The sequence below is a fragment of the Pholis gunnellus genome, assembly GCF_910591455.1.
Source record: "Pholis gunnellus genome assembly, chromosome: 15".
NCBI lineage: Eukaryota > Metazoa > Chordata > Actinopteri > Perciformes > Pholidae > Pholis > Pholis gunnellus.
The window spans coordinates 10,283,567-10,306,436 of NC_136542.1; the positions used below are offsets into that span (position 1 = coordinate 10,283,567).

The window sequence follows — 22,870 nt, forward strand, 5'->3', positions numbered from 1 at the left end:
GATGTAGGGAGCCTGCATCAAGGAGGTTGTAACGAGGACGACGTTAACCTTCCATTTCTCATTATTTACTGTTTAAACTACATGACCCAGAATGCCTTGTGGCGCATCTCGCATGTGACGTCACAAGCCAGAGAAGCCGACAGCCCACAGCCCCATATCAAAAACAAGCAGCTAAGTTGCGTTGGCTAGCTCCCCTCTATAACGGCAGACAGTTGGCCCGCAGCCGGCGGATCGTCACCTCAACTTTTGGGAAGCAACTTTTAGAACAACACGAGTTGTTGATCGCAGTTTGACGGACTAACTGTCCACCCTAAAGGTAAGAAGCAGTTTTATTCAAATGTACACCGGAGCGCACTGTTCTACCAACGGTAGCCAAAGCTAACGTTAGCTTTGTTTTCTTTTTGATTATTTGCTAGCAAAGCACAGCTAGCGTTAGCTTGCTAGCAAATATTTAAAAAGCCTCAGCTGCGCAGTATGGTTAGCATGTATTGCTGAGCGAAGGAATCTGGTTTTAGCAGAACAATTCACACTATAATTAGCAAGGCGTGTTAAAGAATAGCTTTGGTTAGCAACTTAACAGATGTTATCGCTTCATTAATGCTCTGTTTCGTTGTTTTGCACCCCCCCCTCTTTTTCAAACCCTGCAGTCATGGCGTGTGGAGCCACCCTGAAGAGGACCATGGATTTCGATCCTCTGATGAGTCCCACGTCCCCTAAAAGACGAAGATGTATCCCCGTGTCCCACTCGTCCTCATCCCCTAGGAAGTACCTTAGCATGGAGCCCTCGCCATTTGGGGAATCGTCGTCAAGGCTCAGTGCAGGTAATGTTACCAGTGTTGGGTACCAGGGGCTGGAGAGGCATTGGCAACACGTTGAACCACACTAGCAGAAAACGGATAAGCTTACCTCTCTCTGTCTTTCATTTTTACTTTCTTTTGTCCCACTAGAACAAATCCTCAACAGCATCAAGCAGGAGTACAAACGCATTCAAAAGAGGAAGCATCTAGATGCAGGCTACCAACAGCCAGAGTGCTGCTATTCTCCAGAGTCCCCATCCCAGTCGTCTACTATGAATGTTTCCAGCATGCCAGGTCGGTAGAGTGACACACTGCATACAGGAGAGACACACGTGACATGTACTCAGGCCACTAGAAATACCATACAAGCCATGATAATTAGTTTTTTTGTTTGTTTGATTTGCACAGGAACGTCCTCTGGAGGCGTTTCTCCTACTAGAAAAGAACAGCCATTATTCACCCTCAGACAAGTTGGAATGATCTGTGAACGCCTGCTGAAAGAAAAGGAAGAGAAGGTGCGGGAGGAGTACGAGGAGACCATGACTTCAAAACTGGCAGGTTGGTGCACATTGAGCAAGTTGTTATGATGGTCAACTTTCTTTAAATTGATTATTGCACTTATCTTTGCATCACTATTATAGTTTTATTTTGATTGTAAAAAAAGTATCAGCATACTAAATTCATAATTAAATCTATGAAATATCAATTTCTAATTGCCTACGTCATGCCTTGAAGTTATTACATTACTGTGTATAAAGTAAACAAAGCAAGCAAATCCTCAAAATTGTGACATAACAGGCAAATGTTTTCTTTGCTTTTTTCACTTCACAAAGCCAGCTTTGATTCCTGACCACAAGTGTGTGTGATCTGTATCATAGTTAAGATTTAACCTTGAAGACTAATTCCAATAATGTACGTAAGTCTTCCCACTTTGTTGCACAATAGTAATTCTTCTATCTGGTCATTTCAGAACAATATGACACCTTTGTGAAGTTCACACATGATCAGTTGATGCGACGATTCGGCGAGCAACCTGCAAGCTGTGAGTTCTTCCATTTCATCATTTCCACATTCCCGCCTCACTGGCAATACTTTGCGAGAAAAGTCTTGGATGTCTCTTTGAGCTCCGCCTTCTGAAGTTTAAAGTCTGGTTTTTGTATTTCGTTTCATCTCCCTCTTCACCAGATGTTTCCTGAGTGTGGCCCAGAAATCTTTTGCAAGACGTGTCTTGCTGCAAGCTATCATGTGATATCTCAAGAAAGAAGAAAAGAAAAAAAAGCTCATCATTGTAAGAGATTCAGTTTAGCTAGTTTAAATGAAACTTTTCTTACTGTGCCATATTTCTGTCTTTGGGCAAAGGTTTATATGAAGCTGTTGTCAGTTGTTACCACTCTGTTGTTAGCAACTAGGTGCTTCCTTATGTAAATGAATGGACCCTATCTCTACCAGTGGCCTATGTTCCTCCTGCTGTACGTGTACCTACAGTTATCTCACTTTTGTAATGATTCCCAGCATTCCAGGCTTTGTCACTTGTTTTCTGTTTGTTACATGTAAATATGATAAAGCAGTGCAAGAGTTTTACTTAAGGTTTGCTGGTCAATCTGAGAGGAAGGGGAAGAAACGGCAGAACAGAGCGAATGTGTTGGCAGTTTGTCCTCTGTTCATTGCTTTTTAAATTGAGCATAAAGTGGGCTAATTGGATTTTTTATTTTGTTCTCCCTACCAGTGTTTTATTTATTTTGACTTGTTTTGCTGGTATTACTTTGAAACCAATGTACTTATTGGAAAAAATAAAACATCTTAAGAGTTCAATTGTTTTGATGCATGTTAAGACATTTCTATGGTACCGGTGTGTTTTTTCGTTAACTGATCTTGTCTTTTTGTAAGAAAATTGGATCAAATTAGGTCCATTACACCACAAGTTGTCTGTCAATTAACTTCTATGCATCCGTATTTGAGCTGTGCCTTCAGTACAGGAACGTTTGCTCAGCCTTTCTGAGATAAGTGTCTGGAGACTCTTATCACTGCAGGTACTACTGTAAACATCTTGTGTACACAGCACCCGATGTGATCTCTGTACTATATCATAGATGTTTCCCTTAATACACAGCAATGAGTAACAATAAACATGGCACCATGATTATCAGATGCTACTCGCATATATTTTATTAGAGGCAACAATACAAAATATAAATCCACATTAGGTTTCTTCTAGGAGCTTGAATGACGGGAGACTGATGTGGTTTGTTGGTCAGCAGCCGCCCCAGCTGAGTCGAGCCACGTGGTCGGTCTTCTGTTTGGTGGACTTAATGAAGCCCAGAAATTCGAGCTCAGACACGGCTCGGATAAAACGGGCGCTGGAGAACATGCTAAGGAACACAAGCTCTGTTGTGGATTATACATTTTGTCAGTTAAAATGGTGGGAAAAAAATATTTGTAGATGAAGTTAGAGGAAGGATACTGTTTGACATCATCCACTTTCCCAAAGTCATCAGAATCTGGTTCAATCCCCTCGGCAGCAGAAACCACAGTGGCATACGCCTGAAAACAAATAAACAGGTTCTCTTTCATGTCAGTATCTGGTCATTCTGGACCGATAATCAATTCGTAGATCAATAATGTGAAACATTGATCCTTGAGATCAATAATGACTCAAGAGAATGAAAAACAAAGTTTGGAGGGCAGACGGTGTTGAGACTAAATGGACCGCTGTATAAACCTCTCGTTTTTTTCCTTAAAAAGACGTTGGTTGGTGTAGATGAATTACCTCATCAGACAAATATCACATTATTTTGTAGACAAACTAACCTCCAGCCAGTCGTAGAGGTTTATCAGCCTGCCGCACTCCAGGTGGAGTTTGTACACGATGCAGATATCAGGAGCAGCATTAGAGACGACCCCATCCTCGGTCTTTAGGCGCTCATTCTGGAAGAAGAAGAAGAGGCTCCGATGAGTACTTCCATTGCTCATGTTAAGAGAGCTGAAACACGTGATAAGACGTGTACCTGGAGGTAATAGATGGGACTGTTGAGTGCAGCCTGAATGGAGGTGCGAGGTGTTGCGTTCAGGTGGCGTCTCACAGTGGCAGAAGAAGTGTAGTAGCAGACTTCATTCAGCGTCTGAGACTCTGGGGGAGACAGGTGGCTCCTATGTGGGAGGGAGGGAGGATGAATTTCTATTATGCAATTAAATAATTGTACGAAAATCAGCAGTGCAAGAAGGTAATATGTCTGACTTCACTAAGCTGTCGATAAACTCCAGAGCTTCATTTCGCAGAACCTCGAACGGACTCAGTTTTTTGGATCTCCGAGACTCGTTCATCTCCAGCAGCGTCTAGAACACGAGAGAACAACAGTCAGTTTAGGAATCAAAGACATCAGCGAGGTGGAATATCTGTTCACAGAAATGCTGTGAAGATAACATTCATCTTAAAGCCATAAAAAAAACCTTCTGCAGCTGGAACAGATCGGTTTTCTTTTGAAGATTTTTCAGTGGAGAGGTGATAATGTCTTCCACGCTGGGGGGAGGTTCAGCCGCTCCTGCTATTAAGAACACGGGGAAGATAACTTCAAGGAGTGTTGCATGTTCATTAACTAAAGTAATAATTATTAGAGAACAGAAACTATCCCAGGGTGAGCGCAAAATGAGGGAGTGGAAGAATCTCTGCTTCATTGTGACTACTTACTGTCCAACTGCTTCAATCTGTGGAGCATGTCTTCCAGCTGGACAAGAGCGCTCTTCATCTTCTTTGACTTGGCAGACTGCAGAGTCTCCTCACACCTCTGTAGCAAAGCAATCAGCTGATCTTTAGCCAGCATCCTGGAGGGAAAAGCACAGGAGGTGAACAAATTAGTGGCTAACGTCAGACCGGGATGTTTGTGGACTGACGTCTGGTTTGTTCACAATCAAAGCCCGTGTGAAAGGCACAGTTCTGTATTACTATATATATTAATGGCCATTTGGCCACCAGGAGGAGCAACAATAATACAAAAACCCTTCAATATGTTGTCATCTAGTAGTAAGTACAAGAACTGTACTGTATATGACTACGAATGAGACATGGTTATGATAACGCATCACAACTGGAGCACTTCATCTTATAACAGTCTACAGCGAGGAATGATTCTGGTCCATTCGTTGGTCCGACTGGTTAAATATCCATACTTACTTCAGAAGCTTCATGGCTGACTGGTAGTCTTCATTCTCCCATATGTTCTTCTCCAGACATATTAAATGCAGCTCTCTGATCTGTAACACACAGACAATGCTGTGATACATCAAAGCACTTTGGAAAAACAACAACCTGACACCGTTACTTCATTTTCAAACCTTTGCAATGTACTCTTCTAAAGCCGTCATTTCTTGCCTGTTTTCCGAGGGGATACCGAGGTAATGACGAGGTCAGAGTGTGGAGACATCTCAGGATGGGATAATAGTCCTTGTGATATTTGCGAAGGTCCTTTATCAGCTTCTGACACACCTCCTTAAAAAAAGAAAAAAGAAAAAACATAAGCGTTTGCATCCAGGTATGCGCACTCGTTATTGGCTAATGCGTCAGTAGAAGAGATAAAACAAAGAATGTACCTTTAAATGAGTATCATCCGTCAACAGGTGCTCTTGTTCCTGAGGTTCCTGCTTCTCTGCATACCTGGAGAAACACAGGTTAGACTTGATTTAAAGGCTTCGTTTTACAGTTGAAAAGGTAAACCGAACAACAAGCTACCGACCCACATGAAAAACATAAAGTTACTTGTGTTTTCACTGCTTGCAGCCAAACTAAATGGTATATTTACACAGCGTAATGACAAGTCCACTTTGAGTCGATGCACATGTGAAAACCAATTGTATATGTGTGTGTATGCGTGTGTGTGTGTGTGTGTACCTCTTGAACGACTGCAGCTGCCTGACCCTCTCCAAGTCTTGGTGACCAAGCTGCATCACATTGAGCAGAGCCGCCTTCTTCTTACAGCACAGCACACTGAGAGGCTGAGAGTGGAAGTGCTCCAGCAGGGCCAGCTGCACCGAGACGGAGCACAAAGTTTGTTTAGCACATCTGAATCAGTCAGTCAGTCACCGGATGACGCATTTTAAAAAGGCGACTCTGTACCTGAATGCCCTTGATGAAGTTTCTCACGGAGAAATCGTGGTAGAGGAAGATGCTGATCAGCACCTGCAACACTTTACCGTTCAGCTTAAAAGGGAACTGATGTGTGAGGATCAACTGGAAACAGAGACAAGACAAAAAAATCTAAAAATTTGATTGAAAAAACAAGCAACTTAGCCACTGTAATGGATTTCATTTTATGGTGCAGTGGATCATAAATACTATTGTGTCAATCGCCTATATCTGAGAAGCCAAATCCAGATGACATACTGCAAAACATTTAAGCATAATACATGTTGGAGCCATTTCATTATTTTGTTGTTATTTGTGTATGTATTTTTGTTGGCACTCAGCACCAGGTGTCTCGGTGAAGGGATGTAGGTAGCAGGTGTGCGTCAGTGTCAGGTGATGCACCAGGAAGAGACAAGTTTATGTTTAAATCACAGCAAGAGAGAGACTTCAGGAGGAATGTCTGCTTTTGATCAAAACAATAAAAGTAACCTCAACTGAAAATCATGACTGGACATTGAACGTCATGGCTGAGTTACAATCCGACTGAAATGGTGAATCAGTGGCCTTTTGATGAAAGCTTTGTTTTTGAGATAGATACACACACCAGGCGAACCGGTTACGGTGTGACACTCAGGAAGACGTCTATACAGTCCTGAGCAGAGGTCTAATCTGTTATAGTAAAGAATAGCAGAAAGGATGTAGATGTTGTGCTTCACAAAGCAAAAAAAAGGTTATATACCTGCAGAAGTAGAGTTCATTTGAAAAATACATGAAAAACTTGTTTCAGTGTTATTCAATACTCAGTATTTTACAGTGTAGTGACTGCACGAGTACCTCAAATATGACAGATTTTTAACAGCAAATGCAGGAAAACCACCTTAATAGTACGATATTGGATGGAAGATTGGCAAATGTATTGATTGTAATGATTCAATGAAATATATAATAAGCTCATAACATGATGTAACTTTCCACCATGTTTCCTGAATGCATGTACTGTGTGCGAGAGTGAAACACTACCTTGTCTATGACTGTGGCCAGGTGCTGTGTGCAGGAGAGGGACTGGAAGAGCTCTATACACAGCAGGGAGGACACCGAGTGGGGCAGCATGTGCTGGATGGTGCTGGGCGACGTGGCGATACCGAAGATGAACATCAGCGGAAGACGTTCAATGTACCGGCTGTGGAATGAAGAACATGTTCATGGAAATTGTAACAAAATAAACAAGGAAACAGTGACGTTCTTCAGCTCAACGTTTCTAGTTACCTGCAGATGAGTATAAAGTCCTGAAGAACTTTTGGGTTGAAAGCCTCAAAATCTTTGAAAATAATCACAACAGGCGGCTGCTGCGGATCATCTCTGACAGCAGAACTACGCTTCTTTCCAGGAGTGCCAGTGTTGGATTTCTGAAATGCAAATTATTTTTTATGCACCTAAATTTACAAATGCTAACCAACGTCCTTTAGTTCTGCTTTATGGTCCCACCTTTGTATTTGTATTGTACCACACACAGAGTGTACTGAGGGAGCAGTGCACACTGTTGTTGAGCCGCGCACTAGTCTGCTCGGCCTCCTCCTCTTCCTCCTCATCATCCACGGTCACAACGGTGTCCATTAACCTCTCCAGGACCCTCTTCATCAAGTGCTTCAACGCTGAAATGATAAATGCAAACAAACATAAGGGCTTGAAAGCAGAAACTGTAATGATGGACGAATATTTTAAAAGATACATTTCAAGTGCCTGACCTCCGCACTCTTTGGCCTTCACAGAGGCCACATGAGGAGAGACAGACTGCTGCAGCAGGTCAGACAGACTCTGGAAGGTCATGTCATGGTCCGGGACATTCACACCTACGGAGGATATCAAAAAGGACAAATTCCAGTATTATAAATTGGCCATTTGGATAATCAATAAGCAAAATCTCAGAGGCAACTGCCTCTTAAAACATACCGAGCACGAGAGCCGCCGTGGGGATCTCACTGGCCCTCATCTGTGAGGCCCAGTCACTGTGCTGGCGAGTGGAAGAGCACTTCCTCGTGAAGTCCAGCAAGCTGTCCAAGATGTTCCTGTTGAGTTCGTCCTGTAGAGCCTCACGCACAGCAGAACATATATTGGTTAAAAGTTTTATCTACCAAATTCATAAGTTGTTTATGAGACCCTGTTGAGGCCTAACACTGTAAGGCTATTGTTTTACATCACTGTTGAGCCATGTCATAGCAGGGTGAACACAGGTGGAATTGATTAAACGGTCATTCTGGTCCACCTAAATGCAACAGGGCGATAATTAATGTGAATAATGACACCTGTGTTTACCCTGCAATGACATGTCAAGATGGCTGCTGTGAAAAAGTGCCCACTAGGGAGGTATGTCCCGTTTTTGTCAACACATGTGGTTGTTTTTGTGACACCACCATATTTGAGATGAAAGATATTTTCTGAATGGATTCACCTCACACTATTAACTTTTACTGACGTTTCATTGTTGAGCAGCAGGGTTGAATATCTGTTCTTACCTCTGTGTCAGTTTTAATTTCGTCCCACAGGTCATGACAGAGTCTGAATCGTAGTTCACTGTTCTCAGCATCTTCACAGCCACGGATGAAATGATCCTCTGTGGAGAGAAAGTGCAAACAACGTGAGTGCAACATATCACGCTAGGGAGCTTTTAGTTGAAACATGAACATAACTCACTCAGACTGAGCGTGGTCTTCGTCTTCTTCTTAGCACTTGGCTTGAAAACAAAGCAGCCCTGAAAATATCAACGGACACACGTTACAAACGGTGAACTATGAACTCAAACACAGACACTAGACTTTGACATGTTGTGTCAGGTTTAAGAATCTTAACGTTACATGCAACGTTATAATATCACGTTACCTTAGACACAGATGACGTAGACATCTTTGTCTACGTGTAACGGCTCTTGTATTTTTAGGAGAGCGCTGCCGTCCGGATAACAGTGAAATATGTCTTTATGGAATTCTGCCTGTGCGGTATTTAACAAACCAGCGGCTACTTCCCGCCAATGTGACGTTTACGGAAAATGTTGTGTTCAGCTGATAAACGGTCACGTGCGTGTGTTCATAGCTGAGCTTGCTCAAGTTTTAAGTTATCAGGCATGTTTTTAAAGCTGTAATGAATACATCTATACATCTAATACAACCTTAAAGATATTAGCATGATTTTTGTTAACCTACGTTATTATTTAACTTAGTTTTAACTGCGGTGGAGTTTTTTTAAACAGTGCTGGTCTTGAACACCCCCGATCCTTACAGAATCCCTGGTTTCCCTGTGGAGGTCTCTGCCTGCAGGTCCAAATCTGTCCTGTTGCAGTGTTTAATGTTCATTTTTAGAGATGACGAGCATGTACAAATGATGCTCCCTAACACTACTAATAACGTAATTATATATACAATAGTATAAGTAATAGTATTTCATTTTAAAGATTTCTATCAGGATGCAAAGTCTATTTAGCATGTTTTTAGTTATAATTATAACACGAGCCTTTTTTTTGGCTCTTTTTAAAAAAAATATTAACTATCTTTAGTTAGCATTATGCATATTGTATACTGTTGGGTGTCTGTACCTCTATACTTACACCATGTCAAACATCTTTTTATCTTTATGTTAACAAAAATGTTTTTACTTTGATTTGAAGTGTTTTGAATAGAAAATGCTCTGGTGAAATAATTTAATCGTATACATTTCTGGTGGTTCCTATGCAGATGACAAAAATAAAAAACGAAATGGTACAAAAAAGGCATTTATTTGTATGCAAATTAAGTCCAGTAAATGTGTAATTTGTGTTAGGAAACTCAGCAGACAAGAAGATTGTATTTAAATGATCTTACTCTAACGTTTTGTCTGAAATTCAACAATGATCAAGCTTATTATGACATGCTGGGTATTATTTTTCTATTTTCCATATATGAAAAACTGTGCATTAAATCCAGAAAGAATATGTATACATATATATATAAACTGCAACACAAAAACGTCTGCAGGCAATATTTTACAAAAAGAAACAGTAACATTTTATTGAACACTTTGTGGAAGACATGTAAATATTACAGATAGGTCTACTAGTGTTGAAAAAGGATGAAATAAATACAAACATAACTTGAAATCCCATAGGGATATATAAAAACATAGTTTTTCTTTAAAAGTCTCCATTTAGCAAAAGGAAAAAAAAAAAAAACATCTTCAGTACTAAGCATAAATACAAACATGTTTCTAAAATCTATGCCCTATAGATTACCTGGTTATTATAACTAACATACATACTTAAAATCATCCAAGACATTTTTTCATTAAGTACAAAATAGGCCATTTCATCATTAACTGCGACCATTACTGTTACCAGTTGGAAATCTGATGCATTAACAAACCATTCCGCAGCATAACTTCTCAAATCCTGAGTGAGATCGAGTTGAAAACAAAGTATCGCTATGATCCGCTATAAAGCCACTTTTTTATTATGACTATGGGCTTCATGTCTTGAAGCTGTTTTAGCAAAAGATCAGCACCGTCTGAAAATGTTTTATCGACGACAATCTTGACATTGCTCACTGATTTGAGATTAAGGGGATTTCTGAAGTCTACCAGATTCTCACAGCCTGTTATTTTACCTTTCATTGCAGATTTCTGTCTGTGAGTTTGTTGTCTTTTGGACGGCAGTTCAGCACTAGATTTGTCATTTAATTTGCGTTTGGAAGAGTGGGTTGACTCTGAGGTTTCCAAGAACTTAAGGAAAGAGTCCTCAAGTCCTAAAGGCTTGAAAGACCCCGGCATAACCCCGTCGTCGCGTTGTTCTTGGGCTGTAGGGGTCCCAGGATTTGAGTTCTCTCTTGAACTGTTAACAGTCGAACGAGTCCTCAGGGTCTGCATCCTCTCCAGACACGCAGGTGTAGGATGAGCAGGCTTTCTGGGACGGCCTCTTTTAGTTCCCCCTTCTGTCCCGGTGGAAGCTTGCGATTCTGCACTATCGTCGTTGGACAGCTTGCTGTCGTCATGGCCTATTCGATCCTCCAGCTCATCGGATTTCTGGTCACTGGCCTTTTCGCCGTCATCTGCCTCCGTCTCCTCGGAAGATGAGCTTGACGCGCCCTCAGATTTGCTTGAATCTTTGAATCTGGAGCGCGAGTACTTTTTGCAGAAAATGAACTGGCTCCTGTGGTCTTCAATGTATCTCTCTGTGAGACCGTGAGTCGTGTAATGCTTAAATATACTTCTCTCAGCCCGCTCCACTGCATCGCAGCCTATTATCATGCATGGGTACTGCAGTGCAGACTTCTTGGTGCACATGGCTGATGCCTCTTCATGTGACTTTAGTGTCGGCTTTCCAAAACTAGTCCAGTGTTCGATGGACTTCCCATCTTTCTTTTTAGTGTTTTTCTTCTTCACTTTGAACTTGCTTTCAACATTTTCTTTCCCATTAGCCCCCGGGAAGAGCGCCATTGATTTAGTCCGCCTTCCGTCAGTTGTTTTGGGATCATAAACATACTCGTGCTTCTTTATTAGGTGACGCAGGAGGTTTGATTTCGTAGTGTAAACGCGATCGCATTCCTCAAACTCACACCTGAAAGTTTGATCGACTAAGCCGCTCTCGGAGATGGCGATTTCCTTGTGGTAATTCTTAATGTGCTCAATGTACTTTTCCACGGAGTTGAAGGGGATAGCGCACTCCGGCCGGTCACAGTTGAACGTCCCTATAGACATGCTGGCCATCATGGCGGTGGCTTTGTCCCGACTGAACTTGTGGAGTAAGAGGTAATGCTGCACTAGCCTTGTGATTCCCATGAACACCCGTGAGCAGTTTTTCACCTGACACCTGACTTCATCGTCTTTGTCGATGCTCTGATGGCTCTCCTGTCCATTTTCAACACTCGTGTTCTCGGTGTCGGGTTCGGGTTTGCTCGTGGGCAGGGATGACTGATGCATGGCCCTGTAATGCAGAATCAAATTTTGCTGGATGGTGAATGCGGCAGTGCATCCTTCATGAACACAGCGATATGGTCTATATGGACTGTAGGCGTTGTCTGTTTCACACATTTTGAGGCTCAGCCTTTTCTGAGCTTTCTCTTTCCTCTGGGATTCATCCTTCGTTGGTGTGTTTTTGGAGCTGCTGGGTTTCTCTGGGGAGGATGAAGCAGATGCACTCGAAGGGCTGGACATCGGCTCCTTGACTTTGCTAAACGACGCATCTGATCGTCCGTGCTGCTTCTTTGTTTTGCCAACCGGGCTGAGTTTCTCTTGTGCGCCGAATTTCTGCTTCACATCTGGACTCTTGTTTACAACAGCCACTTTAGGTTGCTCTGGGGCTCCTTCGTGAACCGATGGTTCCACCTCACAGAACGACCTCTCAGTCATGTAGTGTTGAGGTGGTGGTAGTTGTGCGACAATTGATACCTCAGGCACGAAGCTCTCTCTAACCGCATCTCCAGGTGAAGTGATTTGAGGAACTTGTGGATTGTTCTCATTGTCTGTTTGAGATGCAATTGCAATGTCAAGCGGTTCTTGTTTGATGAAAGGTAATACCACTGCCGACTGTGCTGTGTGACTGGTGTTAGCATCAGTGGTCGCACGGCTAATAAACACGTCATCTTTGTTCAGTCTGAATGCGCGCCTGTTTCGAGCACTGATCTTTAGCTTCTGGATGTCGGTCTTTGACAATCGGTGGACTTTTTCATAGTGAATTCTCAAACCTGTCGTTCTCGTGAATGTCTTGGGGCAAATCTGACAAGGATAGGGAGAGAGTTTGGATGGGGTTTTTTTCAGATCTTCTATCATTTCATGAGAGTAATCGTGCATTTTAGATAAGTGTTTGAATAACGCCTCCTTCGTCATGAATGAGTACTCGCACTCATCCTGGTCACATTTAAAAGGTTTGGAGATCTTTTCAAGGGGCTTGTCATCACTTTTACTCGGTATCTTACTCTTTTCAATGCCCTGGGCTGTATCACGTTGACTGGCATTTTGCTCCAACAACAGAGCACTCCGCATCTTCACTTGTGCAGCCTCGATCAAATCCAACTTTTGGAAGGCATGTGAAATTTCCATCAAGTGATCCTCTTGGTGATGTCCAGCGAGGGCTGGATTAGCCAACTCTCCGGCCTTCTGTTGCTGGTTTTCAGGGGAAACGCAAATGGAGTTTGAATAGTCCATTATATTTGTATTTTGCGGCTCCTGTTTCAACACCATGGGTGAAGTCAAAGTGGTCAGGCTAGAAGATTCCTGTGAGAAATCCCCATTTGACATGTTGAATATTGCTCCGTTATTATCAGGGACACTGGGGTCATTGAGAAAATCAAGAAAAGATGACGGCAGATCAGCGGTTAGGTCGATTTCATCTACAGGTCTGCACTGTGAGCGTTTGGATAAGTGACCTCCGAGAGACTTGGTGCTCGTGAACTCTCTGAAGCACCTCCTGCAGATGACTTTGCCATCCTTGATGATGGCTGGCCATTTGGTTCTCTTGCTCAACCTGCCGCGTTTTCCTTTCTGAATGTCGGGATCACAGGCCTTCTCGTCTGCCGGGGCGGCCTCGCAGTCCGCACTGGGACAGTCCTCTTCGTAAGGGAAATCTGTGTGAGTGACACTGTTTGGACTGAGCATGCCGTCCACAGAGTTGTCCATCTGTTCATAACAAGGAGTGGACACATTCTCTGTTTTGATTATTTCATGTGGAGCTTTTAACGCAACTTGGGCCTCTGGGCTCAGACATTTTATGGGAATATCGACTGACGAGTCTTGAGTAAGACAAGAGTTTTCACTCTGGGCATATGGAGTGTGGTAACCTCCATCAGGGAGGCTATCAAATGTTGAGAGACTGTTTCCATTATCTAACTGGCTAGTCACACTGCCACTGCTTTTCCCCACATCCACGCGGTCTCCACTGCCCTCTGGATGCATTAGTCCATACTGATGCCCTCCGTTATGTATTTGCCCTCCATTGTCAAGCATCAGAGAACTGGACACGTACTGAGACATCAAACTTGAAACTGAAGGAGCGTGTGACGCAGAGGGCCCATGTGTAGCTGCCATTGAATGATCTCTATCAGGTGGGAGGGATGCTGTGGTTTGATAGGCGTCTGCCTGCCATTGAGGATAGCTCCGAGGGGGGTACTCATTGACGTTGAAGGCATCTGGATAGGAGTTATTCAGAGGTGAAGACCATGACTGTGACATGTCTGACTGCATCATTTCGGAAGGATTATTTGAGTTTCCCCACGATGGGTACACTGTGGGGTTCACCATTGGAGTGATAGGCACAGGCTCCATTGATCCAGGATAACACTGGGCAGGTGAGGTTGAAGATCCCATTGAGTAATCCATTTGCTGCATCCCAGGTTTGTTGCATAGTTTTCCCGGCTGATTTGACGGCCTGTTACCCTGGTTCTGAGACGGACTTGGTGAAGCGGGCCCACTTGGTGCCTTTTTTGATGTAATTTTGGCCACTTTGTTATATTTCTTTGCCAATTTCCAATCTTCAAATATTTCCGGGTGTTGCTTCTTCACATGCCGTGACAGACTTTTGTTTGTACTGTATGCCCTTGTGCAGTCATTATACGGGCAGCAATGCAGGTTCTCGTCATTGCCGGCAGTTACAGCAGGCGAGCTGGAAGGATATCCTTGCAGTGAACAAGGAATTTCGGTCTTGATTTGACTTGAAGAAATTATTTGTGGAATCGCTTTTGTGAGTTCATTGCCTTGTACATTATTAAGCCCCTCTCCCTGTTGACTCGCCAAAGGGTTTGTTGCACTCGGTACAGGATTTGCTGGAGGGATCTCACCTTGCCCAGCAACCTTAGGGTGTGCAGGAGGAGCCTCCGGTGTGGGTTTCGCATCGGAAGGTGCTGGAGTGGGGTTTGTTAGCGGAGTGTAGCATTTCTCTGGTTCTGTGATTTCACCATCTTCCGCAGAATTCAGCATGCTTTCAATAGAGTGTTTCACTCTCACAGGAAGAGGTTCTTTAGCAAGCTCAGCTAATCCGCACGGTGATGAGTCTGACTTTGATGCCTCCATCATGTATTCACTTGCATTAATCCTTTCAATGCAGACAACTTCAGGACAGGTGTTTTCATTGCTCTGGGTGCCCTCGGGTGGTGGTTCTACTTTCAAAGTATCAGGAGGGTTTTGGTTTGGGATGGGCAAACTGTTCACTGCATTGTTTGTACTATGAATCTCTTGGTGGGACAAGAACTGAGACTGTGAGTAGAATATTTTGCCACAGTTTTCTGTTTGGCAGGTGTACGTAAGGTAATGCTGAGCCTCGTGATCATACAACAGGTAGGCCTCACTGAAAACCTGGCCACAGTTGGGGAACATGCACTGGGCCTTAAATTCAGGATGTGTTTTTCGATGCATTAGAAGCTCAGAATTGGAGTTAAAGTTGGCCTTGCAATCCAACTGTATGCAGATGTACGGCTTGCTGCCACAGTGCATCTGCAAATGATCATTAAGGTGTCTGACGTTTACAAATTGCCTTCTGCAATACTGGCACACCACTTTCTGTTTTTGTATCTCTAAAAACCTCATGGCCTCTTCGTCGTCCTTGTGAGATCTGACGTGAGCCATGAGGTTGCGGAAAAACTTGAAAGCCTTGGAACAGTTTTTGACAGGACAGAAACAGTCTTGACTTATGTGTGTGTCCGATGTAGTTTGTTCTATCTTAACAGCAGACGCCAATTGGTCGCCAATATGAGATTCAATTTTAACAGGACTAAAGTTCACCTTGGCAGCAACTTTTGACATTTTTGATGGACTTTTAGGGGACTGAGGTGGCTTGGTTACCTTCCTAGCAGCTTTCATCGCGGCTAGTCTCTCTTTGCAAGATTGCTTTACATGGGATGCTACATGTGGCTCTAAAATCTCCCTAGTTTCAAAACTGTCAGCACAAATTGGACAAAGATACACTCCGTCTTTGAAGTGCTTCTGCGCATGGCGAACAATTCTGTGACCCAAGAACTCCTTGTCACACAAAACACAATACTGCATGTAGGCTCGCCAATTTCTGAACCGGGCCGACACAAAACCCTGCTCCCGAAGTTTTTTAGCTTCTCTGTTTTTCTCTCTTTCATCCGTGATTTCATTGAGTTCATTTGTAGTGGTTAGCAGAAAATCCTCCAAGTCTCTGTATTCAGGGAGTTTGCCAAGTGCACTTTCCACCTCCTGGTCATCTGTGTCATTGAGCGTGTCAATAGATGACACAATAGCTGCCTCCTCTCCCATCAGTGCCAAACAGTTGCGTTTCAGTGTTTTCCAGTCCCAGAACTCTGGATCAAAAGGCCACTGTGTCTTGAAGGCCAGCAGTAACTCGCAACGTAATGAATTGGGCACTGGTAGACTCTCGTCCTCCTCTGGCTTTTGGTCTGGTTCGTTGTACAGTGACTCCACGGCATAATATGAGTCAACGGTAGGCTGGAGGAGGAACTCTGTCAACTGGCATGCACGCTTAACCTCTAGATCAGTTGGCAAGAGGCAGGAAATGGTCTTGCACATGGTGGACTTGCTATCTTTATGGTCACTGGATGTCATTTTCAGAGCTTGAATGCACATTTCCACGCACACTGGAAGCCCCACCTCTCCAACCTACGGAAATAAAAAAGAAAGGTAAATGCCAAGGGGTTTATTTTCAGGCCCAATTAACAGATCTAGTTTCACATGAGTCATCGTTGCTGTGAATGGTTATGTGTACTGGTTCAGCTATCAGCTACAAATGTATAGACATTTCTCTTACCTCGTTTTGGATTACTTTGATTAGGAACAGAATATGACAGAGGCTTCTACAGAGAAGAGCCATCGCTTTGCTGTGTCCAAGAAATGCATCGGATGACGACTCTAAACGCATAAGTAGCTTACTCCAGAACAGTGTGAGTTCCCTGCAAAACATCACAAACACAACCGTTAGAAACAACTAACAATTATTTTCATTACTGATGAATCTTTTGACTATTTTTCCGATTACTAATATTGAAAAATATGTGAATTGAGATTACAGATGACCACAAATCTAAAGGTGTACTGCATAGTTTTAACTTCAACTGTTGCTGTATTAAAGAGTGCGAGTCATTCATTCACAGGTGGCCTATCTTTCCTCAAGTACTAAACACAGAGTCTGCCTCTGCAATGTGCTCAACAGTGAGGGTCTTTGTGCATATGATTGTGAGAGATTGCTTTAGGTTGGATACAAGTCAAATGCATTATGTATTTTCTGCATGACCACTGTGTTCCTGAGAGTAATTGTGTAAGTGCTCCACGACTATTTGAAACAATCAGAAACACTCACCAGGCACAATAAACATCTCCTTGAAGTAGCTGTCGCTTGAGAAAGGCTGAACATAAGCAGAGAGCTCCTTTCTCGTCTCCCTCTGACTCCAAGTTGCAGATCATTTCGAGAGCATCTTTACAGTCTATTGATGCAATCTGTTAGGAATAAAGAGAGAAAAGAAAATCAAAGAAACTGTAAATTTAAATTAAATCCAATGACCATCTGTCACATCTGACAACACTGCTGGGATAGTTTGTGATAAAGAATAAAACAAATGTTGAGTGTTTGCTTGTTTGATTCAAGTTCAGTTCAGTTTTTTGAAAATAACAGTCCGTCTTCAGTCCAATTGTTGGTTTGTTTAAATGATCATGTCACACAAAAATCATTTAAGACTTAAAAATAGCCGACAATTTCTGTTTGCAGATTGGTAAGATAAGATAGAACACCACTGATCACAGCTTTTGAGCACTTGTTCAAACGGTAAACGTAATGACTTTGTGTGTACAAGTAACAGTGTTACTGTGAGTCATCTCTTACCTCGTCCATTAGCTGCTCCTGACTTTTTGTCATGCAGATACAAAGCAAGTAGGTTTGCTTGAAGTTTCCTTTTCCTTCATATCCCGGATACTCTGAGCACATTTTTGCGAGTACAGCAGCTTTATCAACACTGTCCACTTTGATTAGATGCTTTATTCTCATATTCAGAAGCGTAGCACCTTCCAACTCAAGATACTCATGAACTATGAAAGAACAAAGTCAAAAAAGATGGAGGCAAAGGGTAAGAAACTGCACACAAGTATAATCCACACATTTAACAATTATAATTTCATGCAACTACAGCTGTACAAGTCGGCGCGGTGCATCCTCAAAGCCAATAAGAACTGACCTTGCTCAGTTTGAGGGATTTGATTGGACAGGATGCTGCTTAGTGTGTTGTTGGACCAGACGCCGTCCTGTTGCGCTAGAATTGAGAGCAGGCAGAGCTGTGTGCTCCCACTTTCTTGCAAGAGGCTGTGTGCCAACTGCAACAGAAGATAAATAAAGATGTAGTAACCTCATTACTAAAACCTCAGTGAGTCATACATACCGTTAGACAGTCTACATTCTAAAATAACTGTTCAAACAAAGTTACTGTAGCGAACGTGTCGCCATGCAACAGTTTACATTTCTTGAAAAGCAGCAGTGAACAAAACATTTCATGAAATGTCCTACGTGTCAAGACATTCCCACAGATCCAAACATTTAGCTCATATGTTTTTATTACCATTCAATGATGAGCTAAACCAAATGCATTCTAATAACCAAACAACTTTCATTGCTTATCACTGCAGAGATAAGCCTCAGGAACAGTCCCTGAAAATACTGACCTTCATGGAGGACTGAAACCCCTCCCATAAGGCACCAGGGACATGCTGGGGCATCAAGAGCAGCAGCTCCGCACAGCTCCTGCGAATCCAACACAGTTATTTGTTAAAGCCACATTTAGGTCAAGGCTGTGCACACACTCCCAAAATTAAGGAGAGACGTACAAGAATAACTATTCACGAAGTGTCGGGCTGTAAAGTCAGTGTGGCATTTTGGAAATATAATAAAGATGACGAACGGGAAAAATAGGGGAGTCAATCAACAGCAGTGAGATACTTTAGTTGCACGGATCGATGTAGGTGTAGGTGTTATTAATTAGTCCCTGTTGTTTTTCATATGGTAGTAATGGAAAAACAGCTCAAAGTGGGCAGATCAGTAATTGATCAATAATTTATCCCCAAAAAAGTAACAACCTTGACATTATTAATACTTGCGTCTGTATTTGTGTGAGCAAAGTATAGTCTGTAGCTCATCCCAAATATGTCAAAGCTCCCAAAGAGCTAGCCTACATTTCTACTCCAATTACAGCCTCAAGGACTTTGCCTTCAAAGTACTTTTAGAGCACATTGTGTGAAAAGCGGACTAGTTCCTGTAAAAGTATTTCAAAACTTTAAATTTCAAAATTTACTTGGGGTTTGGGTGTGTTTTTGTTTTATTCTTATTGTCAAATATTGTGCATCTTTCGTGGGAGATTGCTGTCCGTCTTTGCATTCCCCATTGAGGAGCCAGCCGAAGACAAAACTACATCAGTGAAACTGCAGAGCAAATGTTTATTGTCATGTGCACATCCAAAACCAGTAACCCATTCTTTGCCACATCTACTTACACTACTACAGGAAAGACTTAATGGAGATGGTTTCCCATTATGTGTCATTAATGTGTAACTGATATCAAGTTCAGAAGGAAGATGCCGTTAGAAAGAATAAGAAAAATACAGGATTATGGGAAATCTTATTTCCAGTAACACCCATGTCAGAGTTCCTACTCACAGTGCTAACTTTTCAAGTAGGAGTGGCACGTTTTCACATTCGGAGGAGAGACAGGAATTAGCCTTAGCAAAGCTGAGGATGGCCACAGTGTAGACCTCCAGTAAAGGCAGTGGATCCTCATCGGTTTTCCAACGGCCAGCATTTTCCACAAGGACCTGGGAAACAGAAAAAAACTATAATTACAATAAAGGCACTGATGGAGTGATTTTTTTTTTTTTATAAGGCATCCTAGTATATTATAGCAAGGTAAAAAAATATCTGGATAATGGAAATCATGTTGGTAAAATCAAACGGTGTATTTAAATCCCAAATATATTTATTTAACACTAAAAAAATGTGTCCATCAAGCAAAACATGCAGAATATTCTCTGTTTCCAGCTTTTCAAATGTGAGAATTGATACTTTCCTCGATTTTATAATCATTTCAAATGATATATTTATTTTTTTTGCCAACTGTCTGGGGAAAAAAATATTTGGAGACATTACCTTTCACACTGGAAAAAATGGCAAATCATAATTGATAGGCACTGTTCACTATTGTCTTATATTTAGTAAATAATCAATTAAACTGGCAGATTTATCAATAATGAAAATAACATTTAGGGTTTCAGGCCTATGCTTATTTTTATCATTACAGATGTTTATACTTTCTAAACTCAGCAGTTGTGTAATTACATATAGGCACATAATGCTTAGTGACACTCCTCGACCAATAAAAAAGAGCCGAGAAGACTTGAGGACAAAATGTATGCTTCATAATCATGACCGTATAAAAATCAAACGTGTTTAGTGAGAAAAGAACGACATAATTATTCTGTTCTGCATACAAAGATGTGATGGCAATTTAGATTACATGTAAAAAAAAAAGTCAACTTTTAAATTTGTGCTTTAATTTCAAAAAGCCACAACTAACTTTTTAGATGAAGGAAAAAAAGCCATACCCTCACAAACTATCAAGGAAGTAAAACAAATCCTGTTATTATACACTGATTACATAACACAGCCGAGATATAGACACCTAAGACAACAAAGCACCAAAGTTGTGTGTGGCTTGGCTGACTTTGGCATCCTCCCCTTTCTTCCCTTATGACCCAGCTCGAGTAACGCCTCACCTTCATCAATGAAAACTCCCTCCATTTCTCACACACACTCGCACACATATTCATAGACATCCATTAATGCCTCCATCATGACCTAACTGATCAAAACCACAGCATGCAGCCCGGGGCTCGTCACCTTTTTTTGCTGAAATAACGGTTAAGTTCAATGAATTCCTGCGTAAATGCGATATAGAAAACAAACCAATAACCAAAAACGAATTTGGTGCAATGAGAGCGACCCTTTGCTGTCTCAGTAGGATGTCAGCTAAATGGAGACCTCGCATGATATTTTCGTGGCCAGGGCAAATTAATGAGGAGGATGTGTAATGGAGTCAGTGACCACTGCCACACTTTCCCTTTTTAAATCACTGCCTCGGTCAGCTGCAGGCGGATCGCTCGCTCTAACATTGGCATCAATCTAACACATTTAGCCGGTGCTGGCTATATCGCTGTAATAAACATTGATGTGGTTCGCTGGATTAATTAGTGCAAAAGGCCTAGGCTAGCACCTTGGAAAAAAAATCATTGATCTTTCCGTACAATAAAACAGCTTTACCAAAGTAACCCCCTTTCTACACCCAGCGAAAACCTAAACCAGCAAGGAGATGCAAGCGTTATAAAGTTTGAATGGTATTTTCTACGATGAATGCAGACGTATAATTCAGTGCATATCAATGCAATCGCCCTGAAAAATCTCGCTAACGTAGCTACCCATTTTTTTTTTTTTTTTGCACAGCATGACCACTGCACAGGGCAGGGGGACCCTGCATACCAGCTAGCAACATTCATCTGCCATTAGCTATCTGGCCTGGAAAATACGAGTAATACATGCACGGCGCGCACACACTGGTGTGACTTGTCGCCGCGCGGATGGTGAGACTTTGCAAATAAGTTCATGCCACGGACAAACATCCTTGAAAGAATGGCTGAAAATCACGGAGGAGTTTTTTTCCCCATCTTGAAATGCCAGAAAAAGCTAGCCAGGCAGCTAGCTCCTTAGCTACATTGTTGTAGCAAACGTAGACGCGCATCCTCGGCCAGGAAGCCAGAGGGGCTGCAGGCTGCCCGGGATGAGCTGCAGGAGAACGGGCTAACCTGGCAAAACTCCTGGCAGAAATGCAGAGAGGCTTCCAACGGAGACTGCGAGCTCTCTTTCAAAGCTGTGGTCAGACCCTGGAACCGCTCTCGGAGCTCCTCGAGAGCTTTCCGTGTGTCATATTCCTTCTCTGTCTCCCCCTCCGCCATCTTCACAACAATCACGACCGCGTACGCACAGATGTTACGCTGCCAGACCCGCACACGCACGCGCACGCAGAGGGGGGAAGGGAGAGCACACAGTGTGCTCCACATACACATACCCCTGATGTCAACAAAGCATCCATGGCCTTACAGTGATTACACTCTGCACACAGACTGGACGTGAAATGTTTACTTAACAGCTAGTCTAAGAAGGATTGGACCGCTGGATGCCCCTGACTCCATGCTATTACCATCCACGCAAAGACCTCCAGGCACAGCATCCTCAGACGAACAACCTCCAACATGAGGCAAAATCTATTATATTTTCACCCACGTTTTATTCAATATCTCCAAGGTACGATATTCTTGTCTTCGCCCAGAGTAGTCACATAAGTGCACTCAAGGATCAGCTTCAACAACATCCCTGATGTGCAGTGTGACTTTGTCAGGGACTCTTCAGCAGGGCACGTGTCTTCTCACAAGCGTCAGTCAGTTGAAAGATGGCTGGTTAATCACCGGGCCTAAAAGGCAGCATGTAACTTAGCATGTTGCTCGATAAGTGGCGTTAATGCATTCATGATTATGTTTGTATATTATAAGGAGCATTAAAAAAAGCTTTTAAAGAGTGAGGCAGTGATACCCCTGGTTATTATATAGTACCTACAATGAATTCTTGCTAAATGCTAAAATTATTTCCACAAAAATAAACTGATTGGTTTGCCTACATTTCTACACATCACCATCTAAACACACTATAAATGAATTAAGCATTTAGTTTAAAAATGATTTGAACTCTGAAGCACTGAGTTTTTTTGTCATATCACACAATCTCTAGCAGATGAGATTTTCTCAGGTTAAAATCACCATAACTTTTTCCTTTTTTGGGGCTTTTCAATGAATTCTCTCTGATGATGGCTTAAATATCAGTTCTGTGCAGCTACTTGATATATATTTTGGCTTCCACTTCTGATTGGAGAATCAGATTTGCCATGGCG

The 22,870-nt window shown here is 42.4% G+C and overlaps 4 protein-coding genes across 4 annotated transcripts in view; 2 read left to right on the top strand and 2 right to left on the bottom strand.

Annotated features, from left to right (window-relative positions):
• selenon (selenoprotein N) overlaps positions 1-10,112 on the top strand; it is a 132,349-nt gene extending 122,237 nt beyond the window's left edge. Inside the window, exon 13 of the mRNA XM_079175373.1 lies at positions 10,097-10,112. The gene's annotated coding sequence lies outside the window, so the exon portion shown is untranslated. The remainder of the gene's footprint in view (positions 1-10,096) is intronic.
• LOC306707213 (akirin-2-like) lies at positions 166-2,609 on the top strand. Its single transcript, XM_079174593.1, has 6 exons — positions 166-316; positions 648-821; positions 948-1,091; positions 1,206-1,355; positions 1,768-1,839; positions 1,983-2,609. Exons 2-6 carry the CDS (start codon positions 650-652, stop codon positions 1,991-1,993), a joined length of 549 nt encoding a protein of 182 aa, XP_079030719.1. The 5' UTR covers positions 166-316; positions 648-649; the 3' UTR covers positions 1,994-2,609.
• Positions 3,049-8,906, bottom strand: orc3 (origin recognition complex, subunit 3; the record flags this gene model as incomplete). The annotated part of the gene is made up of 20 exons (XM_079174141.1): positions 8,791-8,906; positions 8,605-8,662; positions 8,427-8,524; positions 7,864-8,002; positions 7,659-7,763; positions 7,399-7,565; positions 7,180-7,319; positions 6,934-7,093; positions 5,905-6,018; positions 5,680-5,813; positions 5,382-5,445; positions 5,164-5,280; positions 4,966-5,045; positions 4,483-4,616; positions 4,245-4,339; positions 4,033-4,130; positions 3,803-3,944; positions 3,606-3,722; positions 3,259-3,338; positions 3,049-3,154 (listed from the first exon to the last, which is right to left on the bottom strand). The coding sequence occupies exons 1-20, from the start codon at positions 8,812-8,814 to the stop codon at positions 3,049-3,051; spliced, it is 2,172 nt and encodes a 723-aa protein (XP_079030267.1). The 5' UTR covers positions 8,815-8,906.
• Positions 9,982-21,881, bottom strand: znf292a (zinc finger protein 292a; the record flags this gene model as incomplete). Its single annotated transcript, XM_079175372.1, has 8 exons — positions 9,982-16,503; positions 16,652-16,793; positions 17,201-17,337; positions 17,720-17,922; positions 18,069-18,204; positions 18,550-18,628; positions 19,537-19,691; positions 21,732-21,881. 8 exons carry the CDS (start codon positions 21,879-21,881, stop codon positions 10,360-10,362), a joined length of 7,146 nt encoding a protein of 2,381 aa, XP_079031498.1. The 3' UTR covers positions 9,982-10,359.
• Positions 21,882-22,870: the final 989 nt, after the last annotated feature.

Excerpts from the sequence above, each read along its gene's own strand:
- LOC306707213 (XM_079174593.1), top strand. The coding sequence starts at position 650 with ATGGCGTGTGGAGCCACCCTGAAGAGGACCATGGATTTCGATCCTCTG. Across the intron at positions 1,092-1,205 it reads GAATGTTTCCAGCATGCCAG|GAACGTCCTCTGGAGGCGTT; the intron begins GTCGGTAGAGTG and ends TGATTTGCACAG. Across the intron at positions 1,356-1,767 it reads CATGACTTCAAAACTGGCAG|AACAATATGACACCTTTGTG; the intron begins GTTGGTGCACAT and ends TGGTCATTTCAG.